Raw genomic sequence first — 24,269 nt, forward strand, 5'->3', positions numbered from 1 at the left:
TCAGAAACACAAAGCGAATGACACACTTCACATCGCAGCATGCAGAAAGGACAACAGCATCCACAGACACAGATGATGTACAGTAGAAACAAGAATTAGGGTGTTTATATGAGAAAGAACAGAAAGTGATAAACCTTTTAGTAAATGGGTCATGTCCTGCCGGCCTCAGGATATACAGTTTGTGTCTCCATCTGTGTCAATTAGGAATAATACATACAACATGGGAGCACTATGGGCACTGCTCGCAACTACATTTGCTTCTGTTAATCACAGGTGACACAGTATCCTAAGGGAGGGAGCAAGCTTAACCAGACTGTTTGCTATTCAAAATATAGAATTCATTTAAGTCTGCAAAAAACATTTCGGACCTTTCAAATATCCACAGTACCAACATGCCATGAGAACTCCTTGGCTTTGTTAAATGTATGTGTTGTCAGGTTGTGAATATGTCAGTGCTTTTTCTAACGTAGTAATGTGAGTGTTTAACCTCATGATTCTGTTTCTGTTTCTCTGTATCTAAAAACTGACTTTGGTGGATGTGTTGGAGACATTTGACATTTCCAGAACAGGAGGGAAAAATTCACAGTGACGTCTGAGTTGAGGAGAAAAAAATGCCAATGATCTGTTGTACAACCGAACTGATACAATGTCCGCCTCTGGTGAATTCAACTATGGACAAAGTGTGAGGGCTTTTCAAGGCTATACATTCCACGATCCGAAAGCATCCCCTTTTTACATAAAAGCCAAATGCTGAGTCCAGCAGTGGCTGCAATAAAGGATAATACCCACTTAAATCTGTCAGTCTAATGCAGTTATACCAAAAACACCCAAGTGTTGATGGATGATGAACACAGTGACAATGAATTAAAAGAAATTAAAATAAATGATGTTGCAAGGTAAAGGAAACCACCGATTGGATAAAAGCCTATCACAGCCCACAGATTATCTACACAGGAAACCAGGAAGCTGTGCTAACTTGTATCCATGGAAATGGCCCTCAACGCAGGAAATACAACAACAACAACTAGGGGCCACCTGCACTGCAGCGCACACACAATCACAGGCCACTGGCAACATGCTGTGCAGTTCACTGGGGTCAACATTAGGCAAAATGTATCGTCTGAAAGAGAACAACCTGATCAGCAAAGTCAATACAAAATGGTAAAAGATACGAAAAAAAGGAAACAGTAAAACATTTAAACATTGTAGATTCTCTTTAGTTTGTGTGAAAATCTTAATCTAATGAACTGGTAGCTGTTAGCAGAGCTGAAACAACATCCACAAAACCAGGAGTAAACAGTTCACAGCCAAGCAGTACAGTATGAAAAAAGCAATGCCCATCCCTGTTTGAGAAGCACTAGTACTATAAAGCTCATGTGTCTGTCGTGTATCTCCACTGAGCTCCACTCAGACACAAAAGCACAGTGTCGACGTATTGCAGCACTGCAAAAGAATAATAATGAAGCTGGTTTTCACCTACCCACTGCCAGAGAGCTTGAAACAACAACCAGACTGAAATCATGTTAAGAAGCCGTTTACAGAGGAATGCACTGCATGCCTGGACTTTGGCAACTATTTGTGTCCCTTCCCAAGCCTCTCATGACACCACTCACACACAACCCAGACCCCCTGTGACCCCTTCATGAAGCAACAACAAAGGGCCCGACAGGCGCTTCAGTGAGACTCTAAAGGCTGAATACTAATGCTACACACACGCGCGCACACACTCACACACACTCTTACGTGCCCACAAATGAAGGGCTCCTCTTAAGCAGAAAGGTCTGTAGAGAGTCAGAGAGTGTGACCACTTGTGTGCAGAGGCTCTCCAAGGACAGATTAAGACTCCCAGCGCAAGTCCAGGACCAGCTGGGACAAAACACAGTCTAACGGTAACACTGAACAGCCACCTGTTCTGAGTGATGTCTTGGACTGTATTGCTCTTTTAAACATGGAGCCCAGATCTGTGTGTATAATAACATTTCATACTATGAAAGTAAAACAAACTGCACTTTGCTGGGCTTGTTGCCCGGTGAAATTGTGCACTGCGTTCATATCATGTGACAGATAATGTACAGAGAGTCCCTCAGTTGTTGCAGAATAAGCTCTGTTTAAGACCCCTTTGCAAAGTAGAGGTCATTTGGCCATAATTACAGTTTGCTGTAGATTACACTGCTAATACACAGCTACGTATGTAACAAAGACATTATCCATATGAAACTAATTATTGATTAAACGTAATTTACTCATTTCTGCCAGGAGGAACCAAGGAACGGCTATAAAGCCATGAAGTGTAATAATTTAATTTGATTATCCAATCGGCAAAATGGACCAGAACATCGTAAATGCAGAGTAATGTGGTTAGATATTAGAGAGGCCTGCAGAGCAGTGGCTATTAAACACAGCCTAATAAATATGATGTGGCATGGGTTATATACTGTCAAACGACCCACCACAAGTTGTTAAATTAAAATAGTAGGGGTTAAAAAATAGTCAGCTTAAAATGGAATTGTAAGAAAAACGCAGGCAAACCTTTGCATTTGCTTTTTAGTTCTAAGGGACCAAAGATGAAGTTAGATGAATTTACTGTTAAAGTCAGTCTTTCTCTCATGTTATGTGTGATTGTCCACTTGTGAAAGGAAAACGAAAGTGTCACACAATAATGACAAAACTTTTTCAGGAAGCGTTGCCAACTAAGCAAACAATTTGGCAAACTGTTCCCTTCCCCTCCTTTCCTCAGCCGCCCCTGGTTATGTAAGAGTCCGACTCTCTCCTGCTGTTAATCCAGCAGGACACAGTACTTGCTGTCAGCTATCATTCCCTAAGTTTCATATCACATCACACACACGCACACACACACGCACACACACACACGCACACACACACACACATACCACCCTGTAACTATACAGTATAAAGACACACTGAGTCTTGCAGACAACAAAAACAGTTAAATTATAGTTACACTTTATAAACTTTTCTCCCACACAGGTTTGTCACTAAAAGAATGAAACTAAGAAGACAAATATGAGCCTCTATGGTATCAGACAGACAAGCAGAACAACAGGAAGATCGTGCAGGAAATAAGTTGAGGACAGACATGAAAGAACAGCTCTTCACTAGAGGAGGAGTGGAAACATGGACGGCTGAGTTTGATGGTTTTTGAGGATGTGGTAGTGCCGATTTCTGTGTGTGTGTGCGCACGCATGTGTGTGTGTGTGTGTGTGTGTGTGTGTGTGAAGCCACCGAGCATATAATTCTAATCCTTTCCCAGTGTGAATCAGCTCATTTTAGCATTTTGTCCCACAGGACTCTCAGTGCAGGGACCACACAGTGAGGCTAGCTGGCCGATAGGATTTAGGTTTTGAATAAAATTAGGATACTGGTGTGTGATCAGAGAGGCTAACATGTGAGCAGAGTGAAAAGAGGGCATTGGCTTCGCACGAAATCAGAAAATTACATCAATATTAAATGCAATTTTTTTCCATTTTTCCCTATAAATTGCTGGACTTTATGCAGCACTTTGGTCGATCTGCATCACCCAGCCAGTCACACATTAGTTGAATATAACCACCACCCACAAATGTCGACGTTGTGCTGCAGATAATTAGGTCAAATCAGCAGTTCAAAGCTGGCATGGTTTAAACGCACTGTTTGGGTCAAAGAGTGGAGAAATAATTAGATTAGTGACTTACGGCACAACACTGGGATGGCAGTTACCGATGTCCCCAAAAAGCTAGCTAACTAGCTGGCTAGTTATCAATGCATGTCGCTGACTGGCTGACATAATTGGTCAAATGCAGCACATTCAGACTGCATGTCGGTGCTTGAAATTCATTTTGTACCCGGTTGATAAAATGACAATCATGTCAAACACAAAGAAATTCAGTGTCATTAATCAAACTGCAGTCTCTGATAACACTACTAATGTGATGAACTTATCAGGAATCATCCATCCATCCATGCATTGTCTATACTGCTTATCATTAAGGGTCATTAAGGGAGCCAAACCCAGCTGACTTTGGGTGAGGGGCGGGGAACACCCCGGACTGGTTGCCAGTTAATCACAGGGCCGACATCAGGAATCATGTCTCAACTTATCATCTGTGTGACAGACCAGTATTTGCACACTTTCTATAATAATATAGTATTATAATAAATAAGATCCCGTCTGTACGCTCTGATGCTGCATGGCAGCTAATAAAAGAGAGGAGATCAACACCTGCAGCATCAGTTTATTCCCAGGAATCAGACAGAGCATATTAACACTGTATTCCTAAGTTAACTGCTATCCTTCCCAGTGTTAGCTCATAGCTTTAACCAGCTCTGCTCGGCCTCACATTGAGAAGAGCAGTGTGTTAATCACCTGTCTATTTCAGGAAACTAGCTCATTAGCCTGCAGTATTTAGACAGAGGACGGAGGCTTCACACAGGGAGAAAACAGCCTTGTGACAGCAAACATGTCTGAGCCTGACAATATTTACCACATATTTCTTTTTCATCTTGTTCCATCACTGCAGTGATTTCCGGTGGTTTCAAAGGAATACCCATGAATTCAGTACCAATCTGAAATACAGCAGCAACCAGTTTGTGCTCAGCACCATTCAGAGTGAAAGTTAAGATATTTATGTGTCTTCTTAAGGGAACAAACACACGACCAGAGACTGGGAGGATGGCGTGACCTGAAATAAGACTTGCTGATGAGCTTTAACCTGAATTCATTGCTGTCTCTGCTTGTGTACATGTTATCACTGCATAAACAAAATGTCTCCACTGGTTCACTCCCAGTAAATTCCAAGCATACATATCATCAGAATGAATGCAAATCAAGTTACAAACATGAAGTTTGGCTTTCCATGCATGACAAGATTGTCCATTGAGTTAGTTCAGCTCCAACACACAACTTATCACTGACTTAGGTTTGATTTAAACCCTTCAAAAAACATTACCTGTCAGGAAAACTCCCCTCAGATACTGTTACACACTCTGTGATGTTCAGCACATTCCAGGAGTTATTCGTGATCAAGTGGTCAAATTTACTGCTTGGTGTCTCCTCTTTCATTCCAGCTATCTTATCTACTTCTGATTCAGTTGCTGGTTTCAACAACCCACTGCAACATCCATAAACTTATTTCATCCAGCTGAGAGAGAAAGTGTGGTCATGACAGCAGCATTAACTGTGCAGAGGGAGTTTCTACGGTTGAAGAAAGTTATAGCTGCGCCCATGAGGTCTGCTCAGGGCTGTTTTTAATCCTGCAGTGCTGCCCACAAATCTGTCTGCCCCATCCCAAAGGAAGATTTTTCTTCAGGCGAAGGGAAGTGGATAAAAATGTTAATGTCCTTCATTCTTTGATCGTTGTGAGTTATTTCCCATAAAGACAAGATAGCAACCAGATGGTTGAATCTCAACCATAAATCAAAATGTTTGAATACAAGACAACACTTGAAGAAGCAACAGTAGGCCAAAATGACCTCACTTCCTAAAAATGCCACAACTTTAAAGGTCCACCACGACCCGAGCCCCCCTCACACATTTTGTTAACACCTATAGCTCTGCTGGTATTATGACATTCCAGTCTGAAGCTGGAATGTGATCAAGAGACCTCCAAGAGACCTTTTCACCACCAAAACACAGCACGTGGTGACAAGATGAAGCCCTGACATTAGAGGTCAACCTCCCTCCTGACTTCCCAGAACTACAGCCTCTGCTTTAGTGTTTAATCAATCTGTTTCATGTTTATTGTGAATTTGCTTGTGGGGAAAAAAAGAATTGCAATAATTTTAAAAGTTAGAAATGTTCTGTTCAAGGGTGCTTTTCTCAAATTTGTTGTGTTCTCTGTATTTTTGAGCTGCATTTTCATTGTCCATGTGTGCATTTCTGTTGTAAACACACTATTTGTGCTAGCAGGTGGTTTGTGCTTTGCTTTGTGTTAAATGAATGACTTCTGTTGCACAGAACAACAATAGTCGCTGGATGTTGTGGACAATAGTGGGTGGCGGAGGTTGTGTAATGGTGGCCATCACATGGCTGTGTTGTATTGTTGCGTTTCCTGCATCCCTTCAGTTCTCTTCCTCTCTGGAACACAAATACCAAAACATTGGACAAAATACTTTTTTAAGATGGAATGCGACAAAAAAAATTCTATTTGACCTTGTTTGGCATTTGATTCAAACATTTTCCTTTCATTGTCGCCTTCAAAGTGGCGCGAGTCTCAAAATAATGTGGCAGTAAAAACCCTGGGTCTTCAGGACACATTAAACACACGCGGGTTTGCTGCATTCTGTCGGGGCTTAGTGGGCAGGATTAAGAACGAGGAGGTCGTCTTCTTGTGCCAGAACCAGAATGAATTAGCAAAAATGGTGGCAAGCACAGATGAGATCAACGCAGCTATATGGTGACGCATTTATTTGACTGTTGACAGGTGGAAATGTTAGTCACTCCTGATCAGCACTCATAAACCAGAGAGAAGACAGAAGAATGAATAGATAGTTTGATTATCAGGCAATATCAAACCAATAAACCTAAACCATCTGTGACTGGACACCCAATTATTCAGTGAAATTATTGTGCATTTCCTGCGACATGATGATTGGTTTCATTGTGAGGAATCCAACATTTTAACAGTTAAAGCATTTTAAGCAATTCTGAACATTAAAATTTGAATTTGCTCTTCTCCCACTGCGTCATAGTGATTTCTTTTTGCGGTATTATCAAAGACAGACACAGACACTCGCTTCATCACTTTTAGCTGTCATCCATTCCCATGGGCCAAACAAAAATAGCCATAGTGTCATTCACACCCCAAAGAACTACTTAAAATTCCAGCTACCTCAGACATGCACAAACATGAGGCTTTGTTTAAACGCTGGGAAAATCATTTTAAAGGCCCAGTCTAATAGCGGGCCTAAGGCGCACTCACATGATTTCCTGTGACAAACACTCGAGCCACAAGTTTCCTCTCCTATTCATGTTGTCCACTCATTGTCAGCTGACAACACACTCATTACATTACATTACATTCTGCATATCCGCAATGTGATGACCACAGTCGTGCATCAACGTGTCCACCTGAGCGCCGCTGATTTAACTGTAACGTTTGGGACTTCATCCAATAACACAAGGCGCAGTGTGACTCTCTTCCTGGAAGACAGCCCGTGCAGGCCCATCAACTGATCGCCCATTGAAAGGCCATCAGCCAGTTAATGTCAACAACACTTCGAGGCGTGTGAGGCTGAACAGACTTCCTACTAGCACCCCCGCCCCATCTCCCTCACATTTTTCTCACTCACATTACATTCACCACTCAAACTACCCCCGACACACACACACACACACACACACACACCTGCACCGCCCTTTATCTCTCCTCGTACTCATTGTTCCATGCCTTCACGTCGGCCTCTCTCATCCCGTCTCTCCAAATCCTTCAGTACCTTGTTCCCATTTCCACCTCCTGTGTACTCTTGGCTCACCAAGCGTTAGCATCATCAACAACACAGCTGTTATGTAACCTGCGGTGATGTGCGTGTGTGTGTTTGTATATGTGTGTGTGCTTTCTGGGAAGAGGGAGAGGCTTGGAGGAAGAAGACATCATTGATAATTTTGTTATTCCTGTCAATGTTCTCACACTCCACAGGGCTGAGAGGGTCAGGAATGGAAAATGTACAGTACTTCCACCAGATAAACACACACACACACACACAAAACGCACAAATACACAAATACACAAAAACCTCGAGCTGCACGAACAGGAACTTTCACCAACTGTCTCAATGGGACAGTCAGTGTGTGGCATGTACCTCATATCTAATCGAACTGGAGAGCTGGCTGTGGTTTTTCTGTCCCTGAGCCTGGCAGAGGTATTGGCAACCACTCTGTCTGAATTGGCAGTTTGCTGCTTCGCATCGTTATTTCCAGAATCAGCTTGTAATTTTAAATGATGACCAAACAAAACAGTGAGCACAAATGATGAGCTATTCAAAATAGAGCGTGGGCAATAAACACGGACTTAAACCCCCATGATAACTTTGTTTGCCCCTCAGTTTTAAATGTTACTGATAAAATCTGACCAGAATCTCATTAGTGGAGCTATTATACCTTGTTTGACTGATACAATGTTGTGCTCCAGAAATCTACTGGGATAGGTGATTTAACCTGCAGATTGCCCTCTCTGTTACAAGATGAGCTAATTAAAAAGATACAGATGAATCTGAAGGCTACAGTTTTGATGCTGCCTTTGCCTACTTGCCTCCTCTTGCCAGGCGCATGTGTTTGCCTGTCTTAAAAGCACTGCTGTGCAAACTGGGTGCAAAATAAATCAAAGCTGTCGAGCCCAAGATGAGCTAGAAATGAACGCGTCTCTTTGCAGGGCGACTGTGCAAACAGACATGCTTGATTTCTGGAGCCTCCATCGTCCCTTTGGTATTGTACTGGTCAGCTGTTCTCGTGCAAAACATCAGTAACTCTGCAGTGAAGTAAAATCAATCAACACGATTGAAAATGGTGGGAAATGGGGTCAAAGTAAGCCGTCTTTCCCCCAATAGCTTCTCCACCCTAGGACACTCTGACAAAAAACAGCATTGGGTGAGAATACTGTATTCAGCCAGAATATTTCTGCACCATGAATGTGCATTTTTAGGATAAGTGGTCACAGTGGATCTGATCACCTGGCCCAATGTTACAGTTATCTGTTACCAGATAACTGTAACATTGAGCTTCAGATTTAATCTCTTATGAAGATATTTGGTCTCCAGTGCATCTGATGATTTGATCCAGCACCAAGAAGACAAAAAACAAAATCCCCCATGAGCCAATTATACCCGGCATGGCAATGTCCATCCCTAGTTAAACACTGTCAACGTCACCAATCAAAAAGATTGCAAGTTGCTTGGCAACAGCTCAGGGCAAAGAGAAAGATTGAAAATTCAAGAAAATCTGGAGCAAACAAATGAAGTCTGGCTTCAGGTGGCTTGCTCTGAGCATGTGCCAGCTCTGTCTTTGGTTTGATCGTCTGACACTCGGTATAAGGTATAAGGTCTGCCTCTACTTTTAACATGTGCATTCAATATTCAAATGAAACCAAGAGCTTTTGGGTAGGGGTGGGGCTGAATTTGTGTGCCCTGCTACTTGACCATGCATTGAGGCTTTTTCTAGGGTTTTTGAAAGAGCATGTTGGCTGTATGCCTGTCTGCCTTACACACAATGTTAAATGTACACTAGATGAAGAGTCATTATGATACCAAAAGGATGGGTGACAGCATTTTTTAGTGGGGGACATAACAAGTAACAGCACCAACAAGTCTGCCTGCCTGCCTGCCTCTGCCAAGTCATTCAGCATGTGGCTGATGAAAAGCAGGTTAAGGTCATTTCTATATCTAGGTTAAAGTGATGCAGAGGAGGAGGAGGAGCACAAAGAGACTGAGGGAGAAATAGAGACTACATTGCTGCAGCGCGCAGTCTGGTCCACTGACCTCCTTTGGATGGCTCTCCACCAGGAGCGGAGGGCGCAGTATCCTGTGTCCTCCCCACTTTAAAGCCAATCAGTGTAATTACAGGTTTCTATTAACCTGCACACACACACACACACACACACACACAGACACACACACACACACATTGCGAACTAACTGGCAACAGAATACAAAAATGGACCACCCATTCACACATTCCAGTTATCATAAACTCAAGGTAAAACGCATTTCTGTCTCTGTGTTTTGAGTCACGCGTTAGTTCAGATTCACTCTACCTGTGTGGAGGAAGATGAGCAGCAAAGCAGCTGATCCCCCGGAGCTCCTTAAGACCGACTAATTACCGGCTAATAACAGGGATTAGTTTTTAACGGCGGAGGCGTATCCGACCTGCAGGCTGCTACTTACTTCTCCCTCTTCTCTCTGCCCTGTCTTCCTTAATGTTCACCTAGAAAACAGAAACGTGGCCGCAGCTGCTGCACCACCGGCCGGCGGGACGGTACAGGAGATGCTGGCGCCCTCAGCAGCGGTGATAACGGTGTCCGGCAGCCTCCGACTGGGATGACATTGAGCTCCTTTTTACGCGCCAGCTTTTCCAAGCGGCGCTTCCCTCCTCCTCCCCTCCTCTTCTTCCCCCCTCCTCTCTCTCTCTCCCTCCCTCTCTCTCTCTTCTCGAGGCACGCGCGCTGAATAATGCAGGGCTCGCGAGGTCCCGGGAGTGTTTTCTGTCCCGTTCCAGAGACAATCAGAGAGCGAGCCGCCGGTGCGCGCTCCAGCCAAGCACAATGAGGCCGAGCCGCGCGGATCGGGTTTCCGCCGTCCTGCCTCTTTCATTCATTTATTCAGCTGCAAAGCAACCTGACTGCGGCCCTCCCCTCCCGTGCCCCCACCTCTCTGGTCCCCGCGGCCAGTGGAGCCTCCGCGGCCCCCTCCCTCACCTAAATGTGCTCAGGTGGCGTTTTCAGAGAAACGCAAACAAACTGAGAACACGCCAGAACAGGCGGCCTACATCCACTCAGGTGCTGCACATAAGTAGAATTTAAGGTAGCTGTATTATAATAATGCCTTATTCATATTTCTGCCTCTCCATGCTGCTCCAGTAGATTTAGATATATATATAAGGCCTGTGGAAGCACATGTACAATCCTCTGTGTCTCTGGAGGAACTCTCCAAAGTCTGAGAAAATAACCCTGGTCATGTCTTTCAGGTGATTTCGGCCTCAGCTTGAGATTTCATATTGATAACAGAAATCTGTGGTACAGAACTGAGGTGTGGAGTTTGGAGACCAAGACACCTGCATCCTGGGAAGTGGGCTCATACTCAGGGTCCAAGGTCAGGATATGACTGTGCATATTAATAGCAATAAATGGGCAATTCTGCATAATGAGGAGGCCTACTTAGAGTTTTGAATACGTAAGTACATTCTGCTCATAATGCACACTTTTGGAGTTTTATTTTTAAATATTGTATTATTTCTACTTTTACTTGAGGATTTATTCCAGCACTGAGAAGAGGAGAAGGTCCGGGACGCCAACCCTTATTATGAAATAAAATAACAATCATATAAATGAATAAGTAAGTAAATGAATTAAAAAATACAAATATTATAAAATAGCTTCGCTATTGTGTGCCATCAATATAACAAAACATACTATAAGGGAATAACACTATACACTTGACACTCCCCACACTGCATCACTGGATATAACTCCCTGTAGGAATATTACAGTACTGTATAAAATAGATAGTAGACAAATGTACAGTAAGCAACTATAAATGTACAATTTAGTGCCACAGACTTATTATTAGTTCCTTTTAGAAACATTTTAGTGATGTAACCACGGATGCAAATGCCACAAACTATACAGTAAGGTCATATTACATTTACTGAGTGCGGCCACTACCAGTGTGGACTTAATGGTATTATAGAGACAGAGGACGGGGCGTCTCAGCACACTGCAGAACAACTGTACATCTGCACAAAGGAGACAATGTGACTGAATGGTATTTCAAACACGCTCCCCCACCCCACATAGCAGATGTTAAATTCAGCACAAACAGTCTATGTGGACGGACATACAGCACGCTGTGCAGGAGCCTGACGTCCAGACGAACACAACCCAATGGTTATCTTTGAACTTCTGATAAAAATCCCACCCTCAGATATGATAGACATGTTAGTTGCATTTACTTGATTTCTTGTTACTGTTGTGGGGCATTATACTGTCTGACACGATGGAGCACTACGCTCGTCATGTCTGGATGAACTTCATCTATTAATGTACAATATCAAGAGTTTGTGTCGCATAGATGTTTCCAATTGAGAGGAACTAACTGTCCTATGTTAGCACTGTGGTATTCTTGTTCTTCCTATGATTTGTGCGTCATATCTACTTTCTATTGAGGTGCAAGAACATTTGCCAGCAACCCCTTTTCAGACCAGACCAGACCACACACACACACACACACAGACAGACCATCTCAAAAAACAGATAATGGATATTGCTGCTTAGTGCCTGTAATCCCTCAGAAAAGATGAACACATAGTCCCACATCATGAATGGATTAAAGTAATGGCACCCTTAGATATACATAAAAACACACACACACACACACACACACACGGATACAGACTACTCACCATGGCAGTATGAGGATGTCTGGTCGGACTTGGAGCTTGATACCCATTTTCTGTTGTCATGGTAACCCCTGGTGTTTGGCCGAAGCCTGCGATGAAACACAATTTGAGTTATTACCATTGTCATCTTCGTTGATCGTCGTCTTCTGACACCATCCATGTCAGAAGACATAAATGATATGCACCTGTAGGTTGCCTGTGCATATTCCAGTGTATACCAGCCTTCCCTGTTTTAACGTGGTTCCTCCAAAATATTGATTTTTATTATGAAAAAATACCCAATTTGGCTCATTTGAAGGGAGTTTCATAAGCCCCAACAGGATGAAAAATGTAAAACTGCAAATGAAGTGAAAATCCATCTGCCCTCCACGTGTGACTAACCCTAACCCTATGACCTGTAAATATGATAATATTAACAGCTAATTATTTGCACAAACTGCACACGTGCTTTTGTGGTGGATTGATCACAATCACTTGACCTAGATGAGTATAAGTAAGAAAGGGCTGCGCTGCACTTCCCTAGCTGTATTTTCACCTTGGCTCTGTTGTTTTGCTGCATCAGTGACCCAGTCCCACCTTGAGGAGTCGAGTTGATCTGATTTTATATCTTTTATATCTTATCATCCTCACACTCACTCCACTACCCCACTACTACTGTGCTATTACTGTCACTTCTACGACTACTGCAGCTGTTGTAGTTGTAGCTGTCACAGTGCTGAGCATGTGTGGTTGTAGTGGTGGAAAGTTACTCAAATACTGTGCTTAAATTTACAGTATTTTAAGTTGCTTGTACTTTACTTTGTAATAATAATAATAATTTCATTTTACCCAACCTTGTACAGTACAACTCTACTACATTTCCAATGCCAGGCTGCATAATACATGTGTTTTCTAATCTTATAATTTCTATCTTTAAGTAATATTTCTACATTATCTTATCGCTACTTTTAAAGGATCTGAATACTGAACTGGAAGTAGGAATAGGGGTGACATTATTAGCAATGGTAGAAGTAGTAGTAGTAATAGTAGTAGTAGTAGTAGTAGTAGTAGTAGTAGCATTTGCAGTAATGGTAGCAGCAGTATTAGTAGCATTGTCAGTGGTAGTAGTGTATTAAATCTACACACACCAGGAACATGAGAATTGGCTCTCTTGTTGCACAGTAAGTTTTAATCCAAGATCACTGAGCTGACTTTTCGATTGAATGTTCATTTACAGTCTCAAAAAGACGTCTTCTACTTGATTTTAGGACTTTTAGGAACCACAAATCATGTTACAAGGCCACAAAGGTATTTTTGTTTTCTGCTCTGATTCTGATTGTTACACTTTCATTTAATTGCATCAGTGTGGCCCGGAGCAGTCCAAATCACGATGCTTCTGGTGATACATGTTTTCCACCGCTGACACGTGTACCATCATTTTTTAATGTGTGTGTGTGAGTCAGAGGGTGTGTACTAATTATCTGGTTTCTGTTGATGACACCATTGTCTTAAGATAAACCAATTAGTGCTTATTATCGTGGAAAACACACCCATATGAGTGTGTGTGTATGTGTGTGTGGTTTAAATGCTTGTCCTGTTTTCAGATGCTGGTTGTCATGACATTGCTCATACAATCATTGATCACCTTGTATTGTGTCCTCTGGAGAAATGGTTCTCATGTTTGTGCTGCGACCCTCTCAGATTATGGGTTTTTGGACAAGAATAGTAACAACCGGTCCCTAATCTGACACAGACGCAGGAGAGATGACATTGTACAACTGATGCATGCATTTCTACTGTACTGTACTGTACTGTACTGTGCTGTACTGTGCTGTACTGTGCTGTGCTGTACTGTGCTGGTTAAACAGAACACACGGTTTATGTCCTGAACTACGTCCATGGTGTATTATTACACTCTATAGCATGGGGTGTGTAGCAGTGTGTTTTCCAGTGAGTGGTAGTCTCATACATGTATTTGGTGCTTTAATGCGGTGGCTGTATTTCCAGCCTTTTTTGTCATCTCTGTTCACTGCTGTGGTATCAGAATAGTTTGATGACTGAGCATGCCATGAGTGTTGGTGTGCTGTTGCATGTTTACTTGCATTACCTACTATTGATACCAGGGGGGCGCCGCAGGGCTGATTCAACTACATGTCTATCTAGCTCTTTACCTTCCCACCCTCCTACTCTGCTTCCTTCCCCTTCCTCTCTTTTCTATCTTTTTAAATACTTAGAATATATTCCTTACCTTCCTTGTGTTCTACCAACTTACCATTGTTTTTGCAGTGTGTAAACTCATTAGAAGCCAAAGACACAATATGAGTCCCTAAAGGACTGTTGCAGTAATATTACGGCGATTTTTCATTCTAATATGGAGCAGAGGATGGATTTCATTAAAAACCTGCACTGCATTAGTGCTCTTGTGTGAGCATATTTCACCTGATACCGTGTGATAAAAATAATACTAATGAGGAATGTTTCCTCACATATCTGTCAGCCAAATTTCTGCATTGCATTCATGTTTTATTTAGCTGTTTTTCAAGCTTTTCTTGCTTTATTCTCTGAATAAAGGTCTCAGTGAATCAAATTATTGTAATTATTTAAACTAATTTCTAGATCACTAAGACTCAGGCTTTAGTTTGTCTGTTTGTTTGACTTAAACAGATTACTCTACTTATTATTAGTACTTATTAACAGAACATACTGTGTGACAGAGAAGATGTGCGGTTTGTGTGTTTGTGGTTTGTGGATGAATGCCTTGGTCTTCTTACTCAGTTATTGATTACCTTACATGACCATATTTGTCATTAATCCTGTGGATTTTAAGTATTTGATTCAGTGATTCTTAATGAACTTTTAAGGGAGGAAAACATTTTTCATGGTCAATTGGACCCCCATCTTTTCAACAAAGGTGCTTCTGTTACTCTGGACCAAATATTGCTGACATTCAAGGGTAAAATGTGTGTGTGTGTGTGTGTGTGGTTGTTAGTGGCAGTAGATATTATCACAGGGGTGCATTAAGGATAGCTTGTGATCTCTTTGTCAGCAGCCAATGAAAAAGTGAATGTTAGAGACAGATGGAAAGAACAACAAGCAAGAGACGGCAGGGGGGCACTGGAGAAACTCAGCTTTATTGACCAAAGATAGAGAGACATCAGAGAGCAAGAGAGAGAGAATGAGAGTGACAGAGTGGGCTGTCATAACAATAGAGAGACAGAAAGAGAGACAGAGAAGGGGGGGAGAGAGAGATAGAGAGAGAGAGAGAAGTTTGAACAATAGAAAATGGCTCCTTTTTGATTTAATAGTTCATACAACCGTGAGGGCAGGCAGACAAGAAAAAGAGAGACCCCTACAGAGTCAGAGGAGTACTGCAGGCGTGGCAGTGGGGCTGGTAAACTCAACAAGTCTGCATTACATCACACACACACACACACACACACACACACACACACACACACACACACACACACACACACACACACACACACACACACACACACACACACACACACACACACACACACACACACACACACACACACAGGCAAACTGAATTGGTCAGGCTGCATTAACTTGAACTCAGCCTTACTCTCGTCTTCTTCTTTTTACACTTTTGAGATTGTGATTGTATTTCCTTTGTGGTAAGTGCTTCTTTGCTCTGTTGCACATCATGTGCGTGCATTACACCTTGGGGAAATAACACTACACGTTTGAGAATACACTTCTCTGCATAGCCTCCTCAGTCTTTAAAACCAAACAGTCATGCAATAAATATGCTTTGGCCAAATGTGGGACACTGAACAGGACGACTTGAGTAATTGTCCCCAGCCTACGCGAGCCTTGCAGTCTGTTTGCTGCAAATAATTGACATTAAGGGACTGTGTCAAACTGCTCAGCTCCCCATTGCGGTAAATTCAAACAAAGAAAATAAACATGGATGGTTAAACATTGTTAAAATTGTTATTTTGCAGATGAATTTCAACCTTTACTAGCTTTGATTAAAAAAATTTAATAGAAAAAATCAAGTCGAGTAGATTTTTTACACTTTACTTGAGTGACTTGAGGGATTCAAAAGCGTGTGCTACGGTCAGCTGTAATGTTATTTGTCAGTAACAGGCTACCATGCAAATCCAGTGGTGTGGTTATCCAGCCTTTTCACAATGTTTAACATTCTCAGATGCCTTTGAGGCCAAACGTAACACGTCCGGCAATGGAAGCAGAGTTCAGAGAAGGTGGTGGTGGTCAGAAGAGGGGAAGAGTTGTGTGGGGTTAATAGTGAGATTACACACAGCAAAGCAGTGAAGTTAGAGAATGAAAATATACAAAGCTCGCGTTTGTGCACTCATACAGTCGTGATATGGCATCGTAGGACATCAAAACAATGTCTAGTACCATAATTATCTCTAGATCTCTATATAGATGTGCAAAATAAAATCATCACTAAATAGAATATAGAGTATATTTACATTCTTTATCTACACAGGAAACCAGGCCCCAGTGGGTCTGGTGCTGGCCAATCACACAGCCAGCTGGAACTGACTGACAGCAGCAGTGGCCAATCACACTAAAGCATGTATGTTTGAAGGCTGACCTACAGTTCTGCACCGACAGGACAGTTTAGAAGTGGGGTTGAAAAGCTGTGCACAGAGCCATGTAAGGAAAGAACTGATTTACCCAGAGACACTTCAATGCTGGAAATAACACTATTTGTTGCCAAAGAATATTGCTTCTGTCTTTCATTCTTTTTCTGACTTTTATCAGAGTTAGTACACAGTGCAGAGAAAGATGTTATGTTCTTTACTCTATGGCCAGGAATAGTAAAACAGTCAAACAAATGACTGCACTCTGAAAATAAGGTTGTTGAGGCTCTTCAGGTCACTGTCATTTTTTTTTTTTTTTACAATTTTTATGTGAGTGAAACCAAGGACATCATGTCCACTTGCTACACACCTGAGCTGCAAAAACACCCCCAAATCTCATAACTTGGATCTGAGGAGCCTTTTCATCCATCCTGAATGTGCAGACATTGTCTTCATTCACATATCTGGCCCATATAACTTTATTGATAACAACAGGTATTTCTCTGCAGTGTACAATGGCAAACTGTAGTCACTAACTCAAAACTAAAAATCAATTTACCACAGGCCTATTGAGCATCCTCTCTATTCCACCAAACATGAAAGACACTTGAAATGAAGCAAAATCTTTCCAGAGCATCCATTACCATGCAGCTGAATGAGGTTGATTACCGCTTTTGAGAGCTTTTCTGAAATACAGCCATTTAAATCACCTACAGCATAATATATATGACATTATAATGACATCCAGGCCACATTATTTGTAGCACCCTTGTAAACACGGGCCTGGTTGGTGACTACAGCGAGAGCTGGCAGTGTTTTCAGTCTCTTTGAATTGTAAAGCGAATAATGGATCTCTGGTCACCTTCTGCAGAAATATCATGAATTAATTGGACAAAAAGATGAACGTGGATTGCACATGATGTTTCTCTAAAAGCTCATTTGAGCACAGCTGTAATTTAGTAGTTAGTTCTTGTTAAAATTAATTATTCACAACTTTGTGCCCAGGCTGTTAGTGGAAACCCATGTTTGTTTTCATAGGTGGAATACATGTTCCTTTGCTGCCAGAGTGTACTCATTAAGCTGCCGTTAACTTCCTGTGCTCTATATCCTTCAGACTGTTAAAAAGTTGGCTGTATAGATCCTACTGGCTGCCAAAAGGTGTTCCGCAGCTTCTTATTGGCTGCTGAGTTAGGAAGTACTAGAATAGGAGGAAATGACCTCAGCAGTGGAATAGCTGGAGTTAATGGACAAAAATGACGGAGAGAAAGAAAGAGTCCTGTTACTATTAACTACAGTGTCAAAAACCTCAGTTTCCCACGGAAACAGGCGTCCCAACAATTCAATGGCCTTTTAAGTTTCAAAACAAAAGAAATCAAATATTCAGATAACAACAGCAAACTGAAATAAAAATCTAATAGAAACTTTTAATTATTATCTCTAAGTGTTTGTTAGGACTATCAATGTGGAAGAATGAAGAGGCACGTAAAGAAACCAAGGCAACGAGTACCCTCCTCTCTGCCCTGGTCGGAGAGAGTCTGTACAAGGAAGAGGGACGGGGTGGGGGGTGTGGGGGGGTTGTTGAGTTCGTAGGTTGGGTGTGTGGTTGTTTATGTGTGTCTGTGTATGTCTGGAGACAACAGCAGGGAATCAGTCGAGCAGAAGGTTTGACAGAGTTGACTGAATAGAGAAATTTAAAGAAATAACTGAGACTGTGTCCGTCTTTTCGGATGTTTTATAAACTGGCTTATTAAAGGCGATGATCTGGTTGATTGTCCTTAGAGCCAGACACAGGCTACTGTTTGGTTAGACAGCATGGCGATGTGACTGATTGTCCGTAAAGTCTTACTGAGTAGAGTAGTTTTATATAACCTGGTTTAAGCTGCTCGACAAACATAAATGTTCTTCACTCGTATGCCTGTTTTTACAATTAATACAGCAGCATGACGACAGCTTCAGTCCTGCTTAATTTGAATTTATGAAATATAATGTGTCATCTGGAGGCAGCAGGGCAGAGATTCCATGTCGACAGAGAGGGTAATGAAAGAGCAGAGATGTAGAGGTGATACCATAACTGAGTAAAAAGTCATAGGTCAGACAAGAGTGTGTGTGCATGTGTGTGTGTGTGTGTGTGTGTGTGCCAGCCGATCAGAGTCCAGAGGAGGAGGAGGAGGAAGGCAGGGCTTCTGTTAGTAACCATCCAGAGACAGAGGATAAGAGAGGGGTGTTGTGGGTGATAATAAAAGGGTGGAAGAGGGAGAAGATTCAGTCACATGAGGATGCAGCACTTGCAGCGTTTCCTCTTGTCTGTACCTGTGGCAGGGGTGAGGCCGGGCGGGGGGGCCGTGTTGGCGTCAGGATTCGCAGGGGGTGAGGAGGTGCTGTCGGGCTCACGGCCGTCAGATGACAGTTCCGTGCTGGCCGCCTCAGACGTGGCCGGCCGTCCCGACACGAGGTCAGCCGCTGTGCCGTCGATGATGGACAGGTCAGTGACCGTCTTCTCCCTCAGCGATTTCTCGTCGTCTTCATCGATCAGAACCACCTCGGCCTTCACGGCGCCGTCAAAACCGAGCAGCCGCCTGCTCTCGCTTGTGTCCTCAACGTCCTGGTAGCCGAGGAACACCATGGTGACTGGGTGCTCCACGCTGGCTTGGGGTGGGGAGGTGAGCTCGGGGCCAGGATGGGCTGCGGGGGTGGGCTGGGTCGTAATGGGAGCAGAAGGGGGCATCATGCCAAGCCGGGTCTCCCTCTGGAGGGTGACTTGGGCTGGCGGGCTTGAAGGGATGGATGGTGGGGCGCAGGAGGGTGGCGACAGATCATCAACATCTGCTGGGGAGACATAGGCCTGCGGGGCAGCTGTGGTCACCGTTACATGACCTCTGCTGCCATCCCCTCCTTGTATGGCAGGCCTGGCAGCTCGCTGGATCAGCTGGTCAACCTGCGCAGAGCTCCAACCATTCTCCACGGCGGTGGTGGACACGCCCCCAGAGGAAGTGACCTCATAAACCACTTTCCTGCCGTCGTCGTAGACTTTGATGCCACGCGACGCCGCATCCAGCGGGCTCACGCGGTTGGCTGACAGGACGCGCTGCTCGCCGGTCTGTGGGTCATGCTGTACGTTGATCTCCATGGCAAACATTGCTGTTAGGTAGGGAGGGGTGGAGGAGTGAATGGGAGGAGAGACGGGGATGATGCAGAAGGGAGTGGGGTTTGAAGGAAAAGTGAAGGGGTGGGGAGGAAACAGTGGAGGAGGTGGGGAGGAAAAGGTGGAGGGAGTAAAGCGTGAGGATGGGGACACAGTGTTCTCTGAAAAATCTGCAATATGATTTTCTCATTCAAACACTTATGCAGTTAGTAAAACATAAAACTTGACCTTAACTTTATCCTTTTCCACAGACGCAGGTGGGTGAACAAGAAAAATACCTAAGTTTCCCTCACTGAGCCTAACCTGAGGACTGCAGGTGTACTGTAGATGATTTATAATCAACTGCAGGTATCTTGTGGGATTAAGTCACTAAGGACAACTACTGACATTACTATTCACAACTATTGTGTGTTCACTGCCTCTTTAAAGACCTTCAGGCCTCACAACCTAGACGAGGGATGCTTTACATAGTGATAAAAAACAGTACATTAAAGTATATAGATATATTTATATATACAGTAAATGTTCAGTAAAAGAATGAAAGAAGTTAAAATCCTACCTGAGCTTTAGTTTTACTCTTACACTTGTCGTTTGATGGAAAAGCTTTATCTTACTGCAGATAGGTTATAAGCACAACTGCCAAACTTAATCAGTGTCCCAAAAGATGAGCTTTTGTTTTGTGGAGCTATTCCCCCTCTGCAAAGTCAGCAGCACTAAATACAATGAAACAAACATAAGAGCTGAAAAGAGACTCCCCTTTACTCTACCTAATACTAATTACAACACTGACGCCAATACTAATCATTCTACCTTTTTTGTATTTTGCTAATAAATCTTTTTTTTTTAATTGTTGTCAAAAGTTATTGCAGCATTAATCTAATGCCTCAAATCCATGTCCTCACACTGGTTAAATTAATTATTATTGTTATTATTACTATTATTATTATTGTTGTTGTTATATATTGTAAAGTTTATGACTATGTTGGCAGCACTTTTCTCTGGAGTCATGGATGTGTAACTGGTCATATGAGATTTAAGTGAATTTGTGCAAACGTGTGCGTATTTGTGCCCGTCCACCCTCCATGTGCGCACGTTTGTCCCGCTTATAATCCAACTTGGCTGCGGCCCAAAACCTCCCTCCCTCTCTCTTCTCTCCCCTCCCTCACCCTCCTCCCCTCCCTCTGTCTTACCAGGTCTTGGTATGGCGTGCTCTCCAGCGGCAGGTGGGCCAGTCCGGGGCTGCGTGGCCAGGACGACGTGGTCAGGATCGCGCTCCGTGCAGTCCGAGAGAGGGGCGGACATGCAGCTGGTGGCATCTAGTGAGCAGGAGCACAGGAGGGGAAATGACACATGGTCAGAGGGACGTTGGAGGCCGTGAGGGAGACACACAAACACACACAAACACATGCCGATACACACAAACACACACACACAAACCTTAGTGATGTGTAACCACACCCTGACACAACAATACACACATACAGCCCAGCCCCCCAGCAGAGAAATTAACCACACCCCTGAAAGACTGCCCTCCCACACACACACACGCACACACACACGCACACACACACGCACACACACACACACACACACACACACACCATCTAACTCTGCTCATTTCTGTTTCTGTGTCCACGGCAACTCTAGCACCCCTGAGGTTCAGTGCTTATGCAGCAGAAGCGTGTGTATGTGTGTGTGTGTATGTGTGTACTTGTTACTGCTTTGTGTGTGTGTGTGTGTGTGTGTGTGTGTGTGTGTGTGTGATGACAGGAACAAAGCTTTAGGGGCTTATGGGGCTTGGTGGTGAATAGTGAGGGATAAAACCAGCGACTGCAGGCTGCAGAGTCATGGCCTTGTGTGTGTGTGAGCTTCGATTGTCTCGCTGATCCGGGTTCTGTGTATATGTGTGAGTGTGTTTGTGTGCAGGTATATATATGTCTATGTGTGCGTCTGTGGGTAGGGGCGAGTGTGTGTTTGGGGGTTCGGGAGCGTGCTCTGGCCTGCATCTCTCCTGCCTCAGCGAGACTATTATCCACACACACACACACACACACACACCCCAAAGCTAGGAAACAACAATAACTCAGGGGAGGACACCATCCCAATGAGTTGTGGTTTTGGTGTGTGTGTGTATTTGTGTGTGTGTCTATCTGAGTGTGTCATTGCTCATACCTCCATCCTGGGTCATTAGACTCTGAAAGACAGACAGGAGAAAATCCATATGAGTCATAGCAGCAAATTGAAAAATGATAATGATTGAAGGCTTTATATAATAAAAACTATCAACAGAGAATGGAATACTTTAAATAATGAAATGATATTTCAGAAGTGTGTTCCTTGACAGCATTAAAGCACCATCATTCATTCCTATCAATACTTGAATAATAACCAGTTCCGATTGAAAAGCAGTGATAAGGCTGCTTTAGTGCTGCACAGTCAACATTCAGCTTTTGCAGCAAAATGACTTCTGTTTTACAGCAATGAAAGATCAGCAGCTCTGTTTGTAACCACAATCTACTGAATTCATCTCATTTATATCAAATTAGCATCAGCCTCATACAGGGTTTTTGACAGTTCATGTTTTTATACCTTCTGCAGGTCTTCTATTGAGCGCTCCGTCTCTTTCAGACGTTCCCGTAGAACCTGCTCTTTGGCTGATATCTGAGACTCTTCGCTCTCAAGTGCACCGATTTCAGACTCCAGCCTGCGAACACAAAAAAATAGAGAACATTTTTATTTTACCACATCGCTTTTACACAATCACCTGCAGTTAGCTAGTCAGAAAACCAGTTGCCATTTAAAGCAAGTAAAAATGCAGATGTATTGGATGTGCCACAGTGCATGACATCCATACATGTTTCCTCTTTAGGAGGTGGTTTGAGAGAGATGAGAGGGGAAAGAGATGCATTTACACTGCACTGTAGAGTATAACATCTGGTTAAATGTGCCTCAGACCACCTGCTTTTTGGCCTTCAGATTGCAGCCAGTGCCGTCTGGGTGCATTTACAACAGCACTCTGAAGTGCATTCTGATTTGGATATAATCCAGATGTTCTAAACACATGGAATGACCAGACAGAGATGGGGGATGTACGGCCTTCTGGCCAAAAGCTTTGCCTGATGGACAAATCTCTTCATCCTCCATTAGCAAGTCATAGCCTAATAGTCAACTGGGCTCCATGGTGTTAGTAGTGTCCACAATGACAACCTCTGTTTAATGGAAATTACCAACGCTTTCAGAGGTTTAGAAAAAACAAGACTGATTCTAACATTGCTGAGGTAGTTTTACCAAAACTGCATATTTATGGCAGCAAATCCCAGTAAGTCTGAAGTCTGCAGCATCTTGCTACCCAGAGAGCCACAGGAATATCAGTGCAATCACCATTTCATCTGGTGAGGTCAGTCTCAAGGAATCAGTACATTCCCAAATATTGCGGCCACAATAGGCACGCACGCACGCACACACACACACACACACACACACCCTCACATGGACATTTAAGAGATGGATGTAGCAACAATACTAGGAAGCGGTCAGGGAGGAGGACCAGGGTTGCTTCCTCACTCACTGCCAGCCCTCACAACACTTCAGAATACACTCCTCTGGGACGCAAGGAATTTGTGCGTCAGTGTGTGTGAGCATGTGTGTGTGAAAGAGATATTGGGGTTCATAACAATGCCGTGAGCAGTCGCTCTTCCCACAGTATTCCAGAATCAATAGGGCTCACTCATCATATCAGCATCAGTGACCATGAACAAGCACTCGCACACACTGTCCTGACTGTGCTGTTTACCATTTGAGGGACAGTTTATCTGGAGAAATGGGAGTGCACAGGTTTTCAGAGTGAATAGGTCAAGGAGGATTCTGAACTGTGTTGACTTTCTTAAGATATCGAGAAAGAACAGGATAAGTATTTTGGGGGTTTGCCGGTGCCAAGAAAATCAAGGATTGTGTCTTTAGTGTTCACCAGAAAACCTGGTGCCTTGGCTCTGATCCCTGAGGTTTGACTAAACAAATCCACACTCATCACTTCACAATCTGCCATCGTTCCACCGTCAGTGCAGTGATGTTTGGGTGTTGTACAGCTCCCTGACGACTGTGGCACTAGAAATACCTGCTTTCAAGTTATTGATAACGATGAGTTATCAAGCGCTAAATTGTGTATCATACTAATGCAGAACTTCTCTTACTCAGGTAGTCTTGTTGAAATCAAGACCTGTTTTGTAAGAAAGAGCAGAGTACAGCAGAGCAGTGAGCACGCATGTTGCAGAATCTGTGGTTGGAGGTTGGAGGTTGGAGCAGCAGCAGAGCTGCTCTGCAGTAAGAAGTAAAGCTTTTGTTGGCTGCATCTGTCACACAAATCTGTTGTTTGTCTCCGCTGAATGTGATCACTCCCAGCTTTTGATGGGATCTGAAAGCTGAACAAAGCAAAGGCCGATATCTTATCATAAAATTGGCCTCATGT

General features: G+C 43.3%; 1 protein-coding gene across 5 annotated transcripts in view; it reads right to left on the bottom strand.

Moving 5' to 3' along the window:
* The window catches only part of palm2akap2 (PALM2 and AKAP2 fusion), a 74,416-nt gene that overhangs the window by 16,154 nt on the left and 33,993 nt on the right, over positions 1–24,269 (bottom strand). For 4 of the 5 annotated variants that reach the window (XM_070850129.1, XM_070850128.1, XM_070850127.1 and 1 more), the window contains exons 5-9: positions 22,394–22,508; positions 21,977–21,998; positions 20,995–21,120; positions 18,973–19,800; positions 12,107–12,192 (exon numbers count right to left, since the gene is read on the bottom strand). In XM_070850129.1, the coding sequence (XP_070706230.1) occupies positions 12,107–12,192; positions 18,973–19,800; positions 20,995–21,120; positions 21,977–21,998; positions 22,394–22,508 (1,177 nt within the window). The remainder of the gene's footprint in view (positions 1–12,106; positions 12,193–18,972; positions 19,801–20,994; positions 21,121–21,976; positions 21,999–22,393; positions 22,509–24,269) is intronic. The other variant, XM_070850130.1, reaches the window with a different exon arrangement.

Source organism: Pempheris klunzingeri, chromosome 19, assembly GCF_042242105.1.
Source record: "Pempheris klunzingeri isolate RE-2024b chromosome 19, fPemKlu1.hap1, whole genome shotgun sequence".
Taxonomy (NCBI): domain Eukaryota; kingdom Metazoa; phylum Chordata; class Actinopteri; order Acropomatiformes; family Pempheridae; genus Pempheris; species Pempheris klunzingeri.